Source organism: Chiloscyllium plagiosum, chromosome 25, assembly GCF_004010195.1.
Source record: "Chiloscyllium plagiosum isolate BGI_BamShark_2017 chromosome 25, ASM401019v2, whole genome shotgun sequence".
NCBI lineage: Eukaryota > Metazoa > Chordata > Chondrichthyes > Orectolobiformes > Hemiscylliidae > Chiloscyllium > Chiloscyllium plagiosum.
This window is the reverse complement of record NC_057734.1, coordinates 51,184,844-51,207,307: the sequence shown is the minus strand read 5'-3', so window position 1 is coordinate 51,207,307 and position 22,464 is coordinate 51,184,844. Positions and strand designations below refer to the sequence as shown.

General features: G+C 41.9%; 1 protein-coding gene across 3 annotated transcripts in view; it reads right to left on the bottom strand.

Moving 5' to 3' along the window:
- The window catches only part of LOC122562879 (breakpoint cluster region protein-like), a 477,748-nt gene that overhangs the window by 334,453 nt on the left and 120,831 nt on the right, over positions 1 to 22,464 (bottom strand). For all 3 annotated transcript variants that reach the window (XM_043716190.1, XM_043716188.1, XM_043716189.1), the window contains exon 2: positions 2,131 to 2,315. In XM_043716190.1, the coding sequence (XP_043572125.1) occupies positions 2,131 to 2,315 (185 nt within the window). The remainder of the gene's footprint in view (positions 1 to 2,130; positions 2,316 to 22,464) is intronic.

Sequence of the window (22,464 nt, the reverse complement as noted above, 5' to 3'; positions counted from 1 at the left end):
TTCCTGGAAATATGTGGAGGCTTTGGAAAGGGTGCAGAAGAGGTTTACCAGGATGCTGCCTGTCATTAGAGGGTATGAGCTATGAGAGGCTAGAAAAATTCAGGTTGTTTTCTGGGGTGGTGGAGGCTGAGGGGAGACTTGATAGAAGTCTATAAAATCATACAATGCATAGACAGACTTGATGGTCTGAATCTTTTTCCCAGAGCTGAAGTGCCTAATAATAGGGGGCATGCATTTAAGTTGAGAGGGGGAACATTCAAAGGAGATGTGAGGGGCAAGGGTGTAACATACAGAATGGCAAGAGTCTGGATCACACTGCCAGGGGTGGTGGAGCAGACAGATATAGGGATATTCAAGGCACTTTTAGATAAGCACATGAATATGCAAGGAATGGAGGAATATGGACGAAGGGCAAGCAGAAGGAACTAGTTTAATATGACATAATGTTTGGCACAACATCGTGGGCTGAAGGGCCCATTCCTGTGCTGTAAAGTTTATGTTCCATTGAAAGTTTGTGGCTTCACAAAAATTGGAATAATTCTAAGCTCACATTTGGGTTGTTTAAACAACAAAATAATGTGAGTTAATTGGAATACCAGAAACAAATTTGTTGCAAATAAGTATACATGTCACAGCTCCCTCAGCATCAGCAGGTATCGATTTTTTGGCCTTTCTTTGAAAGGAACGAAGTCATTTCAATATCAAAAGAATTCTCTCAACTTTTATTGAAAGAATCGACAGATACTTCCAACTCTTCATTTAGCCATGGAAGGATCGAAAGATCAGTTGAAAGGGACAGATAGGTGGTACAGACAAAATCAGATTACAGTCTGAATTCTGCCATGGATATTAGAAAAACACTCACTTTTGCAAATAAATTCTATTCCAATTCTCTTTGTTTACAAATGCATATGTTAACAGTTATGGTCACATGTATTCCACTTCAAAGCCAAGTTAAGTTACATAATAAGTAGTAAAATTCAAATACCAATAGGTTTAAGATAGGCTTAGCTTTGCACCAACATCAAATTCTACCTCAAAACACTGTACATTAGGCAACAAATACAAACCTAAGCCAAATTCAACCAGATTGTTTCAATAATCTGCAGAGTTTGTAACAGTTTTGCATTTTGAACAATATGTATTTTCTTCCAACAGAATAAAGACACCTAAAAACTGTTAAAATCTATATTTAATTATTCAAAATATACATTTCTACATATAAAATTAAAATGTAATAGTAGCATAAAAAGATAGCGCTTGTGCTTGGAATAGAATCCTCGCAAGGATAAGAGTCCAGTGATGAGATTGGCGACAAAAGCTTTCAAAATGCAATTCTGCAAATTGGATCTACACCCTGACAATCCTGAAGCTCCAGTTTCAGATCAATATGAACCTCGAGCCTTGAGTGAGAACATAGGTCCTGAATCCCCTACCCTGGTGGCACTGTAGCTCTCACACTGATAGTAGGGTTCAGGAAAGGAAAGCAGCAAGCAGCAGAATTGGGAGCACGAGAATTAGAATGAAAAAGGTTTAAAATGAAAAAGGATCAGCAAGAGAGCAAGATTGAAAGCTGGAGAGTCAGCAGCAAAAAGGTAGGTTAGGGAGCAAAATTGTATCAATTGGTTCATGCAATCTAATGTTATATCAACACAAAACAACTTAAAATCTAATTGTGTTTTCAAATGTTTCAAATGACCCCAGTTTCTGAATGGTGAAATGAAATAACATTAAATGAGGCAATGTCAATCTTGCACTAACTGTCATGCACACATACAAAAAAAGAAAATCATTAGAAAGCAAGTCATTTTCAGCAGTCATTAACCCAAAATGACCTGTCTTGCAACACAGATTTCCTTATGTATGATATTTTATTAGGAATAATCTGAAAATGCCAACATTGCATTGCTTTAACTGGCTACACTACAATGTGCAATGTTAACTAACATTTATTTGATCTCAGTTATTTTTGATTCATTATGTAGTAGTGATGCTAAGAAGCTACCCTACTCATTTTCTTATGCAACAACATATTCTTTCAAAGTACATTTTTGTTTAATCCCTTCACATCTTTGCATTCTTCTCTAGGCATTGTATTGGGCTTTACCGTTTCAGAATAAATCTACTCACGGACTTGGTAGATTCCAAGGATCCAGATGAGATAGTGTCCCTGCTACCCCGACTTTTGGAGCTGAGCTGAGGTGATGACGAAGGTGAATCATCTATGTAGGGCATGCTTTCCTGGTTCCGTCTTTGTTCTTCAACTCGATCGGCATCATACGCATAGATTGGCAGTGTGCTGCTGTAGAGTGTGTCTAAAGAATTGTAAATGCAAAATAGGAAAACTTCATTGAAGGAGAGCATCAGCAACTGATTCACCATACAAACATACAGATTAGGACATGTAGGTAACTTGGTCCCTTGAGCTTGTTCCACTATTCAATAAAGTCATGGCTGATCTGATTACACCACTTTCACATCTACCCCAGATAAATTTTCACCCCTTGGTCACAAAAAAAACTACCAATCAATATGACTCTTCTTCGTTTCTCCAAAGTTAACTTGAAGCATTAACTCTGTTTCTCTGTCCACACAAGATGCCAAACTTGCTGGGTGTCTCCATCATGTCGATTGTTTTTCAGACTTTCTTTTATACATTTTCCCTCAGAATAGACAATAATATTCCATTAGCTTTCCTAATTATTTGTACTTGCATACAAACCTTTAAAATTCAGGCATCAGAACACCCAGACAACTCTGCATCTCTGAGCTCTGCAATCTCTACCATTTAGCAGACACACTTCTTTATAATTCTCCTGCTAAAATAGACAATTTCACAATTTTCCACATTATACTCCATTTGTCTGATCTTTGCCCATTCACTTAAACGATTTATACTGGTTTGTAGACTCCATGTCCTTTTCACAACTTACTTTCCTATTATCTTCATCATCAGAAACTTTGTCAAAGTTACCTTCGATCCCTCCTTCCAAGTTATTTACATAAATTGTAAACAGTTTGACAGCCCAGCATTAATCTCTGTGATACACTACTTATTACTTCTTGTCTACCATAAGATATTTAACTGGGGAAAAGGAAATTATGATACTATCGGACAGGAGTTTGGAAGTACAGATTGGGAGCAATTGTTCCACAGAAAGGGCACAACAGACATGTGGAGACTGCTTCAGGAGCAATTGTTGCAAGTGATGCACAAATTTGCTCCTCTGAGACAGGCAAGAAGGTTAAGGAGCCTTGGATGACGAGAACAGAAGAACTTCTTGTCAAAACGAAGGAGGCAGCACACGTAAGGTAGTGGAAGCAAGGATCTAGCACAGCTTTAGAAGAGTACAGATTTACTAGAAAGGAGCTCAGAAATGGACTGAGGAGAGCCAGGATGAGGCACAAAAAAAGGCTTGGCAGGAAGGATTAGGGACAACCCAAAGGCATTTTACTCAAACGTGAGGAATGATCAGGGAGAAGGTAGGGCTGGTCAGGGATAGAGTGGGGAACTTGTGCGTGGAGTCTGAGCAGATAGGGAAGCCCTAAATGAGCTTTTTTGCTTCGGTTTTCACTAAGGAAAGGGACCTTGTGAATGAGAACTTTGAGGAGCTGGGAAACAGGTTTGAACAGATCAAGATTGATGTGCTGGAAGTTTTGGCAAACATTAAAATAGATAAGCCCCCAGGGCCAGAACAGGTTTGTCCTAGGTTGCTCCGGGAAACAAGAAAGGAGTTTGCTAAGCCACTGGCGAAGATCTTTGCTTCCTCACTCTCCAAAGGAGTCATACCAGAGGATTGGAGGAAGGTGAATGTCGGTCCTCTTTTCAAGAAGGGGAATAGGGAAATCCCTGGCAATTACAGACCAGTCGGTCTTACATCTGTGATCAGCAAGGTTTTGGAAAGAATTCTGAGGGATAGGATTTATGACTATTTGGAAACGCATAGTGAGATTAAAAGCAGTCAGCATGGCTTTGTGAGGGGCAGGTCATGCCTCATAAATCTTACTGAGTTCTTTGAGGTGGTGATGAGACAGGTCAACCAAGGTCGAGCAGTGGATGTGGTGTATATGGACTTCAGCAAGGCATTTGATAAGGTTCCCCACTGTAGGCTCATTCATAAAGTCAGGAAGTATGGGACACAGGGAGATTTGGCTGTCTGCATTCAGAATTGGTTGGCTGACAGAAGGCCTCTGCCTGGTTGTAGATGGAAAGTATTCTGCCTGGAGGCCAGTGGTGAGTGGGGTTCCGCAGGGCTCTACCCTTTGTGGTTTTTATAAATGATTTGGATGAGGAGGTTGAGAGGTGAGTTAGTAAATTTGCTGATGACACAAAAGTTGGAGGTGCCATTGATAGTATCGAGGGCTATTGCAGGCTGCAGCGCGACACAGGCAGGATACAGAGCTGGGCTGAGAAACGGTAGGTGGAGTTCAACTTGGATAAATGTGAAGTGATGCATTTTGGAAGGTCGAACCTTGAAAGTTGAATATAGGATTAAAGACAGGATTCTTGGCAGTGCGGAGAAACAGAGTGATCTTGGTGTTCAAGTTGCCAAGTGGACAGGGTTGTTATGAAAACATATGGTGTTTTGGCTTTCAAAGTTGCCACCCAAGTGGATAGGGTTGTTAAGAAAGCATATAGTGCTTTGGCTTTCATTAACAGGGGGATTGAATTTAAGAGCCACGAGGTTTTGCTGCAGCTCTGCAAGACCCTGGTGAGACCACAAAGAAAGTTTCTAGGATGCTGCCTGGACTGGAGGCTTGTCTTACGGAGAGAGGTAGATTAAGCTAGGACTTTTCTCTCTGGAGAGGAGGAGGAATAGAGGTGACCTGATCAAGGTGTACAAGGTAATGAGAAGCATGGATAGAGTCAATAGCCAGAGACTTTTCCCCAGGATTGACTGCCACGAGGGATCATAGTTTTAAGATATTAGGAAGAAGGTATCGAGGAGACATCAGAGGTAGGTTCCTTACGCACAGAGTTGTGAATGCATGGAATACGTTGCCAGCAGTGGTGGTGGAAGCAGAGTCATTAGGGACATTTAAGCGACTGCTGGATATGCACGTGGACAGCAGTGAATTGAGGTGTGCATACGGTTATTTTATTTTAGATTAGGAATGATCCTCGGCACAACATTGTGGACCAAAGGGTCTGTTCTGTGCTATACTTTTCTATGTTCTGTAAGATACACACAAATTGGTGAGGCATTTGGAAAGATAGCATTTGATTAGGAGTTGTCAGAATGGCTTTGTGCATGACAGATCATGCCTCACCCATTTGTTAAAGTTCTTTGAAGTGACCAGGAAGGTTAAACTCCTGTACTCCTTCTTAGACAATACTCCCCAGGACGTTACCATTAAATGTATAAGTCCTGCTCTGATTTGCCTTTCCAAAATGTAGCACATCTAAATTTAACTTCATCTGCCCATTTGCCCAACTGATCAAGGTCCCACTGTCCTTAGAGATAACCTTCTTTGCTGTCCATTACACCACCAATTTTGGTGTCATCTACAAACTTACCAACCACACCTCCTACATTCATATCCAAAACATTTATATAAATGACAAAAAGCAGTGGACCCAACACCAATCCTTGCAGCATACCTTGGTCACAGGCCTCCAGTCTGAAAAGCAACCCTCCATCATCACACTCTCTCTCTTGCTTTCGAGCCAATTTTGCATCCAAACGGTTAGTTCTCCCTGTATTCCTTGTGATCCAACCTTGCTAACCAGTCAACCATGAAGAACCTTGTCAAACACCTTACTGGAGTCCATATAGACAATATCCATTGCTCTGTCTTTTGTTACTACTTCAAAAAACTCAATCAAGTTAGTGAGACACAATTTCCCATGCACAAAGCCATGTTGACTATCCCTAATCAGTCCTTGCCTTTCCAACATGTAAATGCTGTCCCTCAGAATCCACTCCAACAACTCAACACCATTAACATCAAGCTCACCGGTCTATAGTTTCCTGGCTTTTCCTTACCACCCTTCTTAAATAATGGCACCATGTCAGCCAAACTCTAGTCTTCCGGCACCACCCCCATGGCTATCAACGATATACCAATATCTCAGCAAGGGACCCAGCAATTACTTCCCTAGCTTCCCACAGAGTTCTAGGATATGCCTGATCAGGTTCCGGGAATTTATCCACCTTATGGGTCCAGCACCTCCTCTTCTGTAATATGGTCACTTTTCATCCTAAGTTTTCCATCTTCCATAACTCACACCACAGAAAACACTAATCCGAAATACCTGTTTAGTATCTCACCATCTCCTGTGCTTCCACACATAGGCGGGCTTGTTGATTCTTAATAGGCCTTATTCTCTCCCTTGTTACTCTTTTGTCCTTAATGTATTTGTAGAATCCCTTTGGATTCTCCTTAACCCTATCAAAGATATCTCATGTCTCCTTTTTACCCTTCTGATTTTCCTCGAGTATACTCCTACTGCCTTTATACTTTTCTAAGGATTCACTCAATTTCTGCTATCTATACCTAACACATGCTTCCTTCTTGACCTAGAGTTTCAATTTCTCTCATCATCAAGCATTCACTATACCTACCACTTGCCCTTCACACGAACGAGAACACACCGTCTCTGGTCTCTCGTTATCTCATTTTTGAAGGCTTCCCACTTTCCAGCTGTCTCTCCGCCTGCAAATATTCACCTTCAATCAACTTTTGCAAGTTCTTGCCTAATACTGTCAAAATTGGGATTCCTCCAATTTAGAACTCTGACTTTTGGATCAGGTCTACCCATTTCCACAACTATTTTAAATCTAATAGAATTAAGACCACTGGACTGAAAGTGCTCCCCTACTGACACCTCAGTCACTTGGCCTTCCTTATTTTCCAACGGGAGGTCAGGTTTTGCTCCTTCTCTAGTAGGTTTATCCACATACTGAATAAGAAAATTTTCTTGTACACACTTAACAAATTCATCTCCATCCAAGCCCTTAACACTATGAGTGTCCCAATCTATGTCTGGAAAGTTAAAATCCCTGACCATTACCACCCTATTATTCTTAGAGATAGCTGCAATCTCCTTATAAATTTACTTCTCAATTTTCCACTGATTACTGGGAGGGTCTATAGTACAATCCCAATAAGGATTTAATTCTGGCCTCGAGCGACTGTCTGTGTGGAGTTTGCTTATTCTCCCCGTATCTGTGTGGGTTTCCTCCGGGTGCTCCTATTTCCTCCCACAATCCAAAATGTGCAGGTTGGGTGAATTGGCCGTGCTAAATTGTCCATAGTGTTCAGGGGGAATAGGTCTAGGTGGGTTACTCTTCGGAGGGTCGGTGTGGACTTGTTGGGCTGAAAGACCTGTGTCCACACTGAAGAGATTCTATGATTCTGTGAACTATTAGTAAATGATATAACTGGCGCTTATGAGTTAGTGCATTAGTCAGAGGTAAATATAGGGTCGGGAAATGGGTCTATATGGGTCACTCTTCGGAGGGCTGGTGGGTACTGGTTGGACTCTGTAAACTTAGAACTTATTTCTCAATTCTACCTAAATAACTTCACTGGACATACGCCTCAGAATTTTCTAAGTATAGCCATAATGTTATTCTTAATCAAAAATGCCACTTGCCCTCCTCTCTTGACCCCCTTTCTATCTTTGCTATAGCTTCTATACCCTGAAGTCCTGTCCATCCCTGAGCCACATTTCTGTAATATCTATGATACCCCAGTCCCATGTTCTCAACCATGCCCTGAGTTTACTTGCCTTACGTGTCAGACCTATTGCATTGAGGTAAATGCAATTCCACCTCGCTCTCTGCATTGTTTCTACCTGTCTTAACCATTTGACTGTCTCGTATTCTCAACTCATTCACCCGCCCCCCTACCCCCCAGCCCCACCCATCACTTTCTAGTTTAAACCCTTAGACATCTTAGAAGGATCCTCAAATGTAGCCATATGGGGAGAACTTAAAAGCCAAAAAAGTGCAGTCATTTGCTGGGAGTATACGATAGGGTCCCTAAAATCCTAGAGAGACAGAAATGCAGATATGTATGCAAGTTTCAGGGAAGTGTAAAAGTAAAAGGTGGTGAAAGCAGCAGAGTTTTCAACTTCCTCAACATTAACAAGGGTAGTCATCGTGTGAAAGGTATGAGGAACAAATTCTTTAAATGCATCCACGACACTTTTTCAGCCATTATGTGGAGATGCCAACATTGGACTAAGGTTGATAAGGTCAGAAGTCACACACCAGGTTATAGTTCAACAGGTTTATTTGAAATCAAAACTTTGGAACACTGCTCCTTCATCAGGTGAAGTGAAGAGAAGCATGCAGGCACAGAATTTATAGGCAGAGAGATCAAAACAGCATATAAACAATGTGAGTAGAGCATGGACAGGCTGAATAACAAATCTGTGCAGGTGATCAAAAGTGTCAGATGGTGTGAGTAAAATGACAACATCTGAATAGCAAGTCACAGGATGATATATGATCAGATTAATTGAGGCAGAGAGATAATTACAAAAAAAACTGTGACCAAACTAACAAGTAATCCAAACAGTAGAAACTGATTAAGGTCAACAGATCATAACAAGTTATGAAGTTGATGGTGTCAACCTGCATGTAGAAGGCTCTGGAACTGGACAGAATTTTAGGGAACCAAGCTAGGCAAGTGGTTGAAGTATTAGTGGGGGAGCATTTTGCACACAGCAATCATAGCTCCTTCAGATTCAGGATTGTTATGGATAAGAACTAGGATGGGTATGAAATCCAAGTTCTCAAATGGGGAAGGCTGATTCTAATAAGATCAGATGTAATTTGGCCAGAGTGGACTGGAAGCAAATACTTTCAGGTAAATCTGTCCCAGAAAAGTGGGAAGTATTCAAAGAGGAAAAATTGAGAGTAAAGGGTCAACATGTTCCAATTAAGAAAAAGGATAGTGTAGGAATTGGAATGAAGTCAGGCAGGTAGATCTCACAGAATGAGTTCCTTGATTGGGGTCGTTAGCCTGGTCGATTCATGGAGTCTGAGCTGATAGAAATAAACAAGAGTGCCCCTCCAATTCTATTTGATTTGATCCCTACCCTCTCCTTGACTTTTTCTTTCATATAAGCATTGCTCGACACTGGTTCATTGGCCATGTGGATGTTTTGCCTGGAGGTGGAAATGTTGAATAAAATTATTTTGCGCGTGGTGTTTTTACTGACCCCTAAACATACACACTCATACAACATTGATGCTGGGATAAAAATAAGCTGTATGGCAGTAGTGTAGAATGGAAAAAATATATCCAGGAGATTAGAATCCCCTTAGTTGAGAACGGACTCCAAAAAGTATATAAACAGGAATGTCAAGGGGTGCTGCTCAGTCTCGGAGCCAGCTCTATGCTAGTTGGGTCAGTGTCATGCACTAATGCACATGTAAATAAAGGATGACTTGGTGACAGGATCCTGGCCTTCGTAGAGATATTTCAGTGTGACAACAGGAAAACAGGCCCCTGAAGGGATTTGTTCACAACGATCATCTTTGAATTGGGGTAAGCATTTCTAGCATCATGCCGTTATTTGGGGAGCTTGACTCATTTGATCCTGCCATCCAAGACTGGACCCAGTAAGTGGAAAGAATGCTTTATTTTTTTCATGGCAAATTACATTGGGGCAGATGAAAAGCAACAAGTAATTCTTCTGACAGTGTTTGGACATGCAGGTTTTTCGGTTAGAAGCCTAACTTTCCCAGAAATACCAGATACTAAAACCTTTCAAAGCTAATGGATTTGCTAAGGAACATCACGACACCGAGCCTCATTTAGTCCCGAGATGCTTTTGGTTTTACTTGACAGTTCAAGAAAAAGGGAAATTCACAATTTGACGGGATTAATACAATTGGCAGAGGTACATGATTCTGGTTTAACCCTAAAAGAAATGCTGAGACCCCGTTTGGTATGTGAGATTAATGATATGACCATGCAAAAGCACATACTAGTTGAACCCCAACTGGACTTCAAACAGGCACTACAAGTGGCTGAGTGATTAGGTGGAGCTGGCTCAGTGGCTTGCACTCAGCCTCAAAGCATCAGGGACTGGCTTCAATTCCATCATTGGGTTACTGCCCATGTGGAGTTTGCACATTCTCCCTGTGTCTGTGTGGGTTTCCTCCAGTGCTCCTATTTCCTCCCACAATCCAAAGTGAATTGGTAATGTTAAATTATCCATAGAGTTCAGGGGGAATAGGTCTGGGTGGGTTACTCTTCGGAGGGTCGGTGTGGACTTGTTGGGCTGAAAGACCTGTTTCCACACTGAAGGGATTCTATGATTCTGTGAACTGGCTGTACTATTAGTAAATGCGGTAATTGGCGCTTATGAGTTATAGAGTATGCCAATGGATATGGACACCATCACCAGGCCAACTGAGCTTGGGGAACACCATTTTTTTAATATATTGAATCCGTAGTGTGGAAGCAGGCCATTCAGCCCATCAAGTCCATACCAGCAGTCCAAAGAGCATCACACTCAGCTCAACCCCTCGCCTATCATTGTAACCTTTACATTTCCCATGGCTAATCCATCTAGCTTGCACATTCCTGTTTACTATGGACAATTTCAGCATGGCCCATCCACTCAACCTGCACATCTTTGGACTGTGGGAGGAAACCCATACAGACACAGGAAGAATGTGCAAACTCCACATGGACAGTAACCCAACAGTGGAATTGAAGCCAGTCCCTGATGCTTTGAGGCAGCAGTGCTAACCACTGAGTCACCGTGCCACTTTGTCAATTGCATAGCCTCAATCAGGACATCTCCTAAACAGAGGGACCCTAGATCAGCCCACAGCAAAACCCCAAAACAAAGACAAGCTTCAGCCAAACGGTTAAAGTTTTCTTGAGCCAGCAGACCAATGTAGTTGTTTCGGGTATGCAAACTCATGACAGCAGAAGAATTTCACTAGACTTGAATTGAGTACAAGGACTCATAGACTAGTTCCAGGAGACTGCACACCCTACAGAATCCACCTACAGCTGCTGTGGAACAGTTAGATAGCTTAGCAATATCCAAATCAGAACCACAATAAATGTCTGGTTAAATAGTCACCCAGTTCTAATGGAGGTCGATACTGTTGTGACTCTATCAGTGTTTGCAGAACTAATCTTTAACAAAATTTGTTCTGGACTCCAACCCTTAATTTGTCCAAGACCTCAGCTAGGCTGAAAACCTATACTGAGGAATACCAATAGGTTAAGGATACAACTTCGATTCCAGTCTCTTGCGAGATGCAACTGGTTCAGTTACCACTGATTGTAGTAAAATGCTCGTGCCCAAACTTGATAGGGTGAAATTGATTGAGAAAGATTCAACCTGATGGGGTCAACATTTTTTGATTAGAAAATGGATGCCTGCGTGAAGTCCTAATTAAATAGTGGCAAGTGCTCAGGGAGGTCTGGGGCTATCAAAGGGGCTAAGGTTACATTACATATCGACTAAGAAGCAATTCCACAATTCTGCAGTGCTATTTGCCTTGCATCCAAAAATACAGGGAGACAAGCAAAGGAGTCATCAAACCATACAGTTTGCAGAACAGGAGCACCAGTCATACAGATTGCGAAGTCCATTGAGTTGGTTCACTTTTATGGGGATTTCAGACAAATGATGAACCAGATTTTGCTGTTGGATAAATACCCAATCCGTTGTATTAAAGACCTATACTCAAAACTGGCAGTGGCGCTGTCCTTCACGAAGCTGGCCTTGAGCCATGCATTCCTGCAAATGCAATTAGATAAGGATTCTAGGGTTATGCTATAATTAGTACTTATAAGGGTTTGGACCAATATATGAAACTGCCTTTTGGAGTATCATCAGCTTGTGCCATTTTTCAGCAGACAATGGAGAACATTTTACAATGACTACCTCAGATTGCCATTTACCTGGATGTTGTGCTAATAACCAGGAAGACCAATAAAGAGCATTTACAAGACTTGGACACAGTGCTTATTTCTCCAAGGCGGGTGTACGCCTTGGGAGGGAAAAACGTGTTCCAGGCATGCCAATTGACCTACTTGGTATTCTCAACAAGACTGGGTTACACCCGTTGGCTCCCATGTCTGTACCACAGCTTAGGTGTTTCCTTAGGTTGGTGAATTATTACAGAAAATTCATACATAACCAAGTTGCCATCCTGGCACCCTTACATTTGCTACTAAGAAAGGGTCAGCCTTGGAAGTAGTCCCATAGCCAATATATAGCCCTTAGGGATTTGAAGAAGCTATGTCATCTAAGGCGTTAGCACACTATGATCCCAAGCGAGATGCACTGACATGCCTCCTCATACTGTATTGACTCACCAGTGGCCCATCAGAGAAAAGTGCCCTACAGCATTTGCTTCCCAGACTTTGGCTGATGCCAAACGATGATACAGCCAGATACAGAGAGGAGGGTTAGTGGTGATCTTTGGTGTGAGCAAATTGAACCAATACCTTTACAAACATAAATCTGTAATAGTAATGGACCACAAACGCCTACTAGGACTATTTAAACAGCATCAGGAACACCAATGCTAGACCCAAGACTCAGCTAAGCAAGAGAGGCAGTTTACTTCAGGGGACCAGGTTTAGTGCCGAAACCATGGAAATGGTCCTGTATGGGTAAAAGGCATGGTCGACGTGAGGTCAGTTCCTGTGACATACTAAGTTCAGGTAGGTAAGGCATATGAGAGTTGTAACCTTGCAAATGGGGCAGGAGCAAAACATAACCGACCCTTCAGAACATTCAGCAAGGTTGTAAGAACCCAGGTTCGCCCCCTCCACCTCACCTCACCTCAAAGATGCAGCTTTGGATTAAGATGAAAAGAGAGCTTTATGGCAGATACCAAGGGCTCAAATTAGAAGTCTGAAAGGAGTATAGAATGTGCCAGGGGAAACTTAGAAGGAAGATTAGGAGAGTTTAAAGGATATATGAAAAGAATCTGGCAGGTAAAGGAAAATCCTGAACTGCTTCGTTACAGGTACATCAAGGACAAAACGATAATGAGATAAAGGATAAAGAGTAAGGCCCATTAAGGACCACAATGATAACTTGCGCATGGAGCCAGGGGACGTATGTAGCATTCTAAATGGATACTTTGGATCAGTGTTCACTAGTGAGACTAACAATATGGGTATAGAAATCAGGGAGGAGGTCTGAGATACAATTAAAGAAATTAGCATAGTGGCAGACTTTAAAGTAGATAAATATCCAGGGCTGAATAAAATGTACCCCAGGTTGTTAAGTGAGGCAAGATAGGAAAATAGGAGGGGCAGTTGCAAAGAATTTCAGTTCCTCTGGCCACAGCAAAGGTACTTGAGGTCTGGAGGATGACCAATGCGGTGCCAATATTCAAGGGAGCAAGGAATAAACCAGGAAACTACAATCCGGTCACACTAACCTGAGGGGTGGAGAAACCATTTGAAGTAATTCTGAGAGACAAAATTAACCTGCATTTAGAGAGGTAGTAATTAATCAAAAATGGTCACAGCATGGTCTTGTTAAGGGGAGGTGATGTCTAAATTTTCCAAGAGATGACCAGATGTGTAGATGAGGACAATGCTTTTGCTGTAGCTTACTTGGACTTCAGCAAGATTTATGATAAGGCCTCACAAGGGAAACTTATTCCAAACATAAAAGCCGATGGGATCCAAGGAAATTTGACAAATTGGATCGACAATTGGCTGAGTGGCAATCAGCAGACAGTAATGGTTGAAGGCTGTGTTGCTGACTGAATGTCTGTGTCTAGTAGGGCCCTACAGGAGTCAGAATTTGGGGCCATGTTAGTCCTAAATTAGTCCTGAATGCAGAAGGATTGATCAGTAGGTTTGCAGACAATAGAAAAATATGTGGGGTGGTAAACTGTGAAGAGGATAGCTTTAGACTACAACAGGATATAGACAGGCTGGTCAGATGAGCTAACCAGTAGCAAACTGAATTCAATCCAGATAAATGTGAAGTGATGCACTTGGGCAGGGCAAACATGTTAAGGGAATACATGATGAACAGTAGGATCCTGGGAAACACTGAGGGTCAAAGGGACCTTGGTGGGCATGAAAATTGGTCCCTTTAAGATATCAGGACAGGTGAATAAAATGGTTAAGGGGACATATGGGATACTCAAACCCTCCATTCCCAGCAACATCCTGGTAAATCTTTTCTGCACCCTCTCCAGTTTAATAACATCCTTCCTATAATAGGACCACCAGAACTGCACACATAACTCGAGAAGAAGCCTCACCTGTTCTTAAACTATACGTCTACATTTCTATGAAAAGGTTGACAGAACTGTGTAGAATTGCACAAAGTACATCTGAAACTTCCCAAACTAGAATGAAAGAGTGGGCAGATAAACATACAACTATAAGTTTCAAAGCAGCTAGTGAAATGTTGGTACAGCTGCCTTTACAAGGTCAACTATTAAAAGTGAAGTTCAATGGTTTTCCATAAAACGGTTAAAGTGGAGTATCTAACTGATACTCCTGATTATGGGAAAAAGAATCAATTATGTCATGTGAACGTGTTAAAACAGTACTATCATTTAGAAGACAATGGGAAAGTACAGGTGTCAGGTTATAATTATAGTAGAGGAAAGTGGAGGAAAGAAGGATGAGAGCAAAAGAAAAAATGCACAATTCCCAAAGCAAACTTTATTACATTAACAAATTTGGAGATAAGAGGATTTAGACACTGTTTTCATATCTGGAAAAAGATCAACAGGGATATAAAGTGAGATTGCTTAGGAAGTACAGAAGAATTTGCAAAGACTTGGATTTACCACATTAACTAAACATAATATTGATGTAGGTAATTTGAACCTGATAAAACAAAACTTGCATTTGTTAAACCCAGAGAAACAGGTCCAAGCAACAAAAGAAATTCAATATATGTTGGAGAATTATTTGATCGAACCAAGCCAGAGTAATTAGAGTTCTCTGGTAATAGACAGTAGCCAGACGGTTCAATTAGATTATGTGTAGACAATGAATGCAATCACAAGAACAGATTTGTGTCCTGTTCGCAGACTAGAAGGTTATATTGATCAGGAGGGTAGTGTGCCATTCAAATCTAAAATTGTTTTTTTTTTAAAAAAGGGTTCTGGTAGGGACTATTGACAAGCGCTGGGGAATTTTCTGCTTTGGTCACATGCAATGGATTGTATTAATGTCAGTTATGCCATTTGAATTTAAGAAATCCCCAGCCATATACCAACAATTGATGAATAGAATTATAGCCAACATATCTAATCGTCTAGTTAACTTGGATTATATCACAATACAGGTTGTTCTGTTATAACACATTTCATTAATATGAATTCACTATAACGCAATTGACGAATTGGGAACTAAAGTGCAAACTTTTAAAACCTGTTGGCTGTAACACTTGAAGTGCTGTTTGTAATGCTTTTTCCTTTAAGGCAGGGTTACACAAGAACACAACCAACACGTTATAGAAGAACTGACTGTACATGGTAACATGGGAGGAACGTGTTGAACAGCTAGATAACTTATTTAAACAATTGCAGTTAGCTTGATTGGTGTTAAATCTAGCAAAAAGTCAATTTGCAAAAGCAAAATTGAAATATTTGGGACATATTGTAGGTCCAGGACAACTGTTACCCACAACAGCCAAAAGATCTTTGACTGACTTCATAACCCCTAAAATGAAACAAGATATAATGAGGTTTTTGAGAATGTGCAGCTTATCAAAGGCTTATCTCTAATTCTAGTACAATTGATATACCCTTAACTAACTTGCTATAAAAATAGATGCAAATGGCATGGTCAATAGAATGCCAGATTTTGAAAAGCTGAAAGCAATCTCAACAAATGAACCTGCATCAACAGCACCTAACTTGAACAAATAACAAAGAAAATTTACAGCTGAGGAACAGGCCCTTCAGCCCTCCAGCAATGAGCTGATCCAAAACCTATCGCCCAATTCCTAACCATCTGTATCCCTCTGCTCCCCACCTACTCATGCATCTGCCCAGATGCACCTTAAATGAATCTACCATGCCTGCCTCTACCACCTCTGCTGGCAACGTGTTCCAGGCACCTACCGGCCTCTGTGTAAAGTACTTGCTGCGTGTATCCCCCTTAAACTTTTCACTCTCGCCTTGAAGACGTGACATCTCATTCTTGAATCCCTCACCCTGGGGAAAAAGCTTATTTCTATCTACCCTGTCTATTCCCTTCATGATTTTGTAGACCTCAATCAGGTCCCCCCTCAATCTCCTTTTTTGTAATGAAAACAATCCTAACCTACTCAACCTCACTTCATAGCTAGCACCTTCCATACCAAGCAACATCCTCGTAAACTTTCTCCACCCTCTCCAAAGCATCCGCATCCTTTTGGTAATGTGGCGACTAGAACTGTACATCGTATTCTAAATGCAGCCAAACCAAAGTCTTGTACAATTTTAACATGACCTGCCAGCTCTTATACTCAATACCCCGTCCAATGAAGGCAAGCATACCATATGCCTTTTTGACCACTCTATCCATCTGTGCAGCAACCTTCAGTGTACAATGGTCCTGAACTCCCAGATCTCTCTGCTCATCAACTTTTCCCAAGGCCCTTCCTTTTACAGTATTGTTCCCTCTAGAAATTGACTTCCCAAAATGCATCACCTCACATTTGCCTGGATTGAATTCCATCTGTCACTTCTCCACCCAACTCTCCAGTCTATCTATATTCTCCTGTATTCTTTGACAGTCCCCTGTGCTTTCTGCTACTCCACCAATCTTCGTGTCATCTGCAAACTTACTGATCAGACCAACAATGCACTCTTTCAGATCATTTATGTACATTTCAACAACAGTGACCCCAGCACTCACCCCTGTGGAACACCACTGGTCAACTTTCTCCATTTCGAGAAACTCCCTTCAACTACTACTCTCTGTCTCTTGTTGCTCAACCAGTTCTTTATCCACCTAGCTGGAACACCTTGCACACCACGTGACTTCACTTCTATTAGTTTACTATGGGGAACCTTCTCAAGCGCTTTACTAAAATCTATGTACATGATATCTACAGCCCTTCCTTCATCTATCAACTTGGTCACTTCCTCAAACAATTCTATTAAGTTGATAAGGCACGATCTACCCTGCGCAAAACCATGTTGCCCATCACTGATAAGCCCATTTTTTTTCAAATATAAATAGATTTTATCTCTCAGTACCTTCTCCAGCAACTTTCCCACCACTGACGTCAGGCTCACTGGTCTGTAGTTACCTGGAATAACCCACCAGTCCTCCGGCACATCACCTGTGTTTAAGGATGCTACAAAGATATCTGTCAAGGCCCCAGCTATTCCCTCTCTCGTCTCCTTCAGCAACCTGGGGGACAGATTCCATCCGGTCCTGGGGATTCGTCCACCTTAATATCCTTTAGTCTACCCAACACATCTTCCCTCCTTATGTCAACATGATCCAGAGTAAACAAACTTCTATCTCTAATCTCAACATTAATCATGTCCCTTTCCTCAGTGAACACTTATATAAAGTAATCATTGAGAATCTCACCCATTTTCTCAGGTTCGACGCACAACCTTCCTTCCTTCCTTATCCTTTAGTGGACCAACCTTTTCTCTGGTTACCCTCTTGCTTCTTATATAAAGAACAGAAGGTCTTGGGATTCTCCATAATTCTGCTCGCTAAAGTTATTTCATGATCATTTTTAGCCTGCTTGATTCCTTGTTTAACATTGATGCTACTCTCCCAATATTCCTCCAAGGCCTGTTCTGTTCTTACCTGCCTGGACCTTATGTACGCTTCCCTTTTCCTCTTGACTAGTCACATGATTTCGCCTGTCATCCACAGCTCACGAATCTTGCCTTTCCTATCCCTTATTTTCAAAGGGACATGCCGATCCTGCACTATTTTCAACCTATCTTTGAAAGCCTCCCACATCTCAAATGTGGACTTTCCTTCAAATAGCTGTGTCCAATCCACATTTCCCAGCTTCAACCTAATTTTGATATAATTGGCTTTGGCCCAGTTTAGTACTCCCTTAGGACCATTCTCATCTTTGTCTAAGACTATTGTAAAGCTAAGAGAATTGTGGTCACTATTCTCAAAGAAATCACCCACTGCAACTTCTACCACCTGACTCATTTGCCAACACCAGGTCCAATATGGCCCCTTCCCTTGTCGGACTATTGACATACTGCTCTCGAAAACTTCCCTGGATGCTCCTTACAAATTCTGCCCCATTCAGATCTCTGACACTAATTGCGTCCCAATCAATGTTGGGAAAATTTAAATCTCCCATCACCACCACCCTGTTGCCTCTACATCTTTCCATCATCTGTTTACCTATTTGTTCATCTACCTCATGCTTACTGTTGGGAGGCCTGTAATACAGCCCCACCAATGTAATTGCACCCTTCTTATTTCTCAGCTCCACCCATAATGCCTCACTGCTCAAGCCCTCCTTCCTCCTCCAGCACCACCATGATATCATCCCTGACCTGAAGAAGGGCTTATGCCCAAAACGTCGATTCTCCTGTTCCTTGGATGCTGCCTGACCTGCTGCGCTTTTCCAGCAACACATTTTCAGCTATCACCCCTGACTAGCAATGCAACTCCTTCTCCCCTTTTACTTCCCTTCCTGTCCTGTCTATATCCTAGAACATTTAGTTGCCAATCTTGCCCTTCCTTCAACAGAGTCTCTGTGATCACAATAATGTCATACTCCCAGGCACCAATCCAAGCCCTAAGCTCATCTGCCTTATCCACTATACTTCTTGCATTAAAGTATATGCCCTTCAGGCTGTCAGTTCTTTTGCAAACCATTTAAACTAGCAGTAGATGGTAGTGATCTGGGGATTGGAGTAGTTCTCTTTCAGGTTAACAAGACCAGATTGTTGAACCAGTGGATTACTTTGCCAAGAAGCTGAAGCAGCATCATAAAAGATGCACTATAGGAAAGAAATCACTGACAGTATTGGCAGCTCTTCAACACTTCAAAGTTTATATTCAACATGGGAACTATGAAACTTTGGGTTTTAACTAATCATAACCAATTAACTGTTATCGAGAGATTTATGACTAAAACTCCAATATTGTGTGGCTGATGTGACTGGCTTGCTATATCCCTATTTCGTAACATAACTCATGGCCTGTCTTCCAAGTGCTTGTCTATCACCAACAAAGAACAAGTGAAGAGTGTGATGGGCTACACTGCACTTACCTGGATGTGTGTACCTTCAGCAATATTCAAGAAGCTTAACATCATCCAGGTCAAATCAGTCACTTGATTGGCATACCCCACAACACCTTCAACATCAACTTCTTTCACCACTGATGCACAGTTGCAGCAGTCTATACCATCTACAAGATGCATAGCATCCAGACTCCCTCACCAGTAACTTGAAAACCCACAACTCAGAGGACAAGGTCGGAAGCAAATGTCATTTCAAGCCACACACCATCCTGACTTAGAATATATTGCCATTCCTTAATTGGATGTGGTACCATAACCATGAACAGCATCTTGTGACAAAGTAATCAGTGAAATTACTTGTCATCCCTCTATTTCTTCTTGACCTTTGCCCAAGATTGAGTGAAACACTTATTTCAGCCTAAACAAGGTTTGTTTAGTATCACCACTCAGGGCAATAGGATGCTTAGTTTTCAATTTCCCCAAATTTGAGAACAACTTTGAGCACTCAATGCAAAATCTGTTTGCTTGCTATCATCTGCAAGCTCATCAACTTTACTAATTAATCTCAGTTTTCAGTATGCATGTTTTGATTCAGAAATGCAGGGCTTTAAGTGATTTCTCTTCCCTTACACATAAGCTTTGCTATGACTTAGCCATCTACTATTAAAAATGTTTCTCCAGGAATGTGCAACTTCACAAATGCTACTTATAATTTGCCTTTACCTAGTTAAACCATTTAAACTGCCCAACAGTACCAAAACGACAGTTCCTGCACAGTCTCAATTGGTGTTCATTTACTTCCAGGTTCTCATTCCACTGTTTCTTTTTTCAGAATCATTGACTCTCCACAAGCTTTTTTCTCATCTTGTGGTTTTTAAGTCATTTACATGTGACATTTCTTGAAGAATTTTTCCTTTTTACTTTCCATTCTGTACTTTTCTGCACTTTAAATAATGATCTACTTTAAACTGATCCAAATTAAGGGAGGGAAAATATGTCTGCATTAGTCAGGAGCACCAGTTATCAGGCAAGTCAAATGTGGGAGTTGTTTATGCCGATTGATCAGAGTTCAGGATGAGCATCTTCCAGTAAGGAGGAAGAACAAAGATGGCAAGGTCATCCTTGGAGGACGAGGGAGATTGTGAATTTCACCAAAAAGAAAAATGATGCTTACGTAAGGTTTAGAAAGCCAGAAGAGGACAAGGCCCGTGAGGAATATAACAAAAGCAGAAAAGAACTCAAACAAGAAATTAGGAGATCAAGGAAGGACCCTAGCAAGTAGAGTAAAAGGGGCAAGACACTTATACATATATTAAAAATAACAGGAACACTTGGGAGAGGGAAGGACCACCCAAGAATAAAGGAGGGAACTTGTATTTGGAGGCAGAGCATATGGGCAAGATCTGAAATGAGTACTTTGCGTTGCTATTCACCAAGAAGAACATGGAGAATGCTGAGATTAGTGTGCAGTATGCTAATATGCTAGGGTATTTTGACGTTAAGAAAGAAGCGGTGTTGGGTCTCTTGAAGAGCATTAAGGTGGATAAGTCCCCAATGCCTATTGGAATTTATCCCAGATTATTGAGAAAAGCAACAGAGGAGATTGCTGAGACTCTTACCGAGAGTCAAGTGTGTGATGCTGGAAAAGCACAGCAGGTTCGGCAGCATCCAAGGAGCAGGAGAATCGATACTTGGACCTTTGTATCCTCACTAGCCATTGGAGAGGTCTCGGAGGACTGGCGAGTAGCCAATACTGTTCCTCTGTTCAAGAAAAGAAATAGGGAAAATCCTGGAAGCTATAGACCAGTGAGCCTCACATCGGTGACTGGGCAGCTACAGGGGGGATTCTTAGGGATAAAATTTACTTGCATTTGGAAAGCATAGCCTAATTTGGGACAGTCAGATGGCTTTGTGCAGAGCAGCTCAGCACCATCCTCATTGCCTGTCCTACCTGACAATCTCCCTTCCCACCTATCCGCTCCACTCTCCTCTCTGACCTATCACCTCCATCCTCACCCCCATTCACCTATTGTACTCTTTGCTACCTTCTCCCCAGCGCCACCACCCCCCATTTATCCCTCCACCCTGGAGGCTCACTGCCTCCATTCCTGTTGAAGGGCTTTTGCCCAAAGCATCGATTTTCCTGCTCCTCGGATGCTGCCTGACCTGCTATTCTTTTCCAACACCACTCTAATCTAGACAGTGTCTTTTGGTGGCCCGTTGGTGTTCATGTATCCTGGTAGCAAGTATCCTGCTAGTTTGTCCGATGTAGTGTTTTTTACAGTTCTTGCGTGGTCTCTTGTAAATGACATTAGTTTTGCCGGTGGTATCAACTGGATCCTTTAGGTTCATTAGTCGCTGTTTACATATGTTGGTAGGTTGTGGGCTACCCTGATGCCAATGGGTCTGAGTAGTTCGGAAGTCATTTCTGATATGTCTTTGATGTAAGGTAATGTGGCTATAGTTTTTGGTTGCGTTGTGTCTGCTTGTTTGGGCTTGTTTCTGAGGAATCAGTGGATTGTGTTTATTGGGTATCTGTTTTTCTTGAAAACATTATATAGATATTTTTCTTCTGCTTTTTGTAGTTCTTGCGTGCTGCACTGATGAAAATGTTACCTAGTATGGTGATGAAACGTCTGAAAACGAATCTTCAAGTTCAGCGAACTAACTTACATACTTATCATCAACCTGAGCTACAAATCTTCTCAAAAATCACTATCATTATTATATTATGTATGCTGATGTTAAGCCCATATTGCAGATGACAGTAAAACAGCATTTCTATCGAGGAGAAAGTGAGGATGCTGGAGACCAGAGTTGAAAAGTGTGGTGCTGGAAAAGTGCAGCAGGCCAGGCAGCATCCGAGTAGCAGGAGAATCGACGTTTCGGGTATAAGCCCTTCTTCAGGAATGAAGCTGGTGTGCCAAGCAGGCTGAGATAAAAGGTGTTGTTTGGGGTGGTGGGGGGGTGGAGGGAATACGATAGGTGGAAGGTGGTGAGGGTGAGGGTGATTGGCCAGAGAGGGGGTGGGGGCAGAGAGGTCGGGAAGAAGATTGCAGGTCAAGAGGGCGGTGTTGAATTCAGGGGTTGGGACTGAGATAAGGTGGGGGGAGGGAAAATGAGGAAAGTGGAGAAATCTACATCTCCAACGTGTGGTTGGAGGGTTCCTAGGCGGAAGATGAGGCGCTCTTCCTCCAGGCATCGTGTGGCCAGGTTCTGGCGATGGAGGAGGCCAAGGACCTGCATGTGCTTGGCAGAGTGGGAGGGGGAGTTAAAGTGTTCAGCCACGGGGCGGTTGGGTTGGTTGGTGC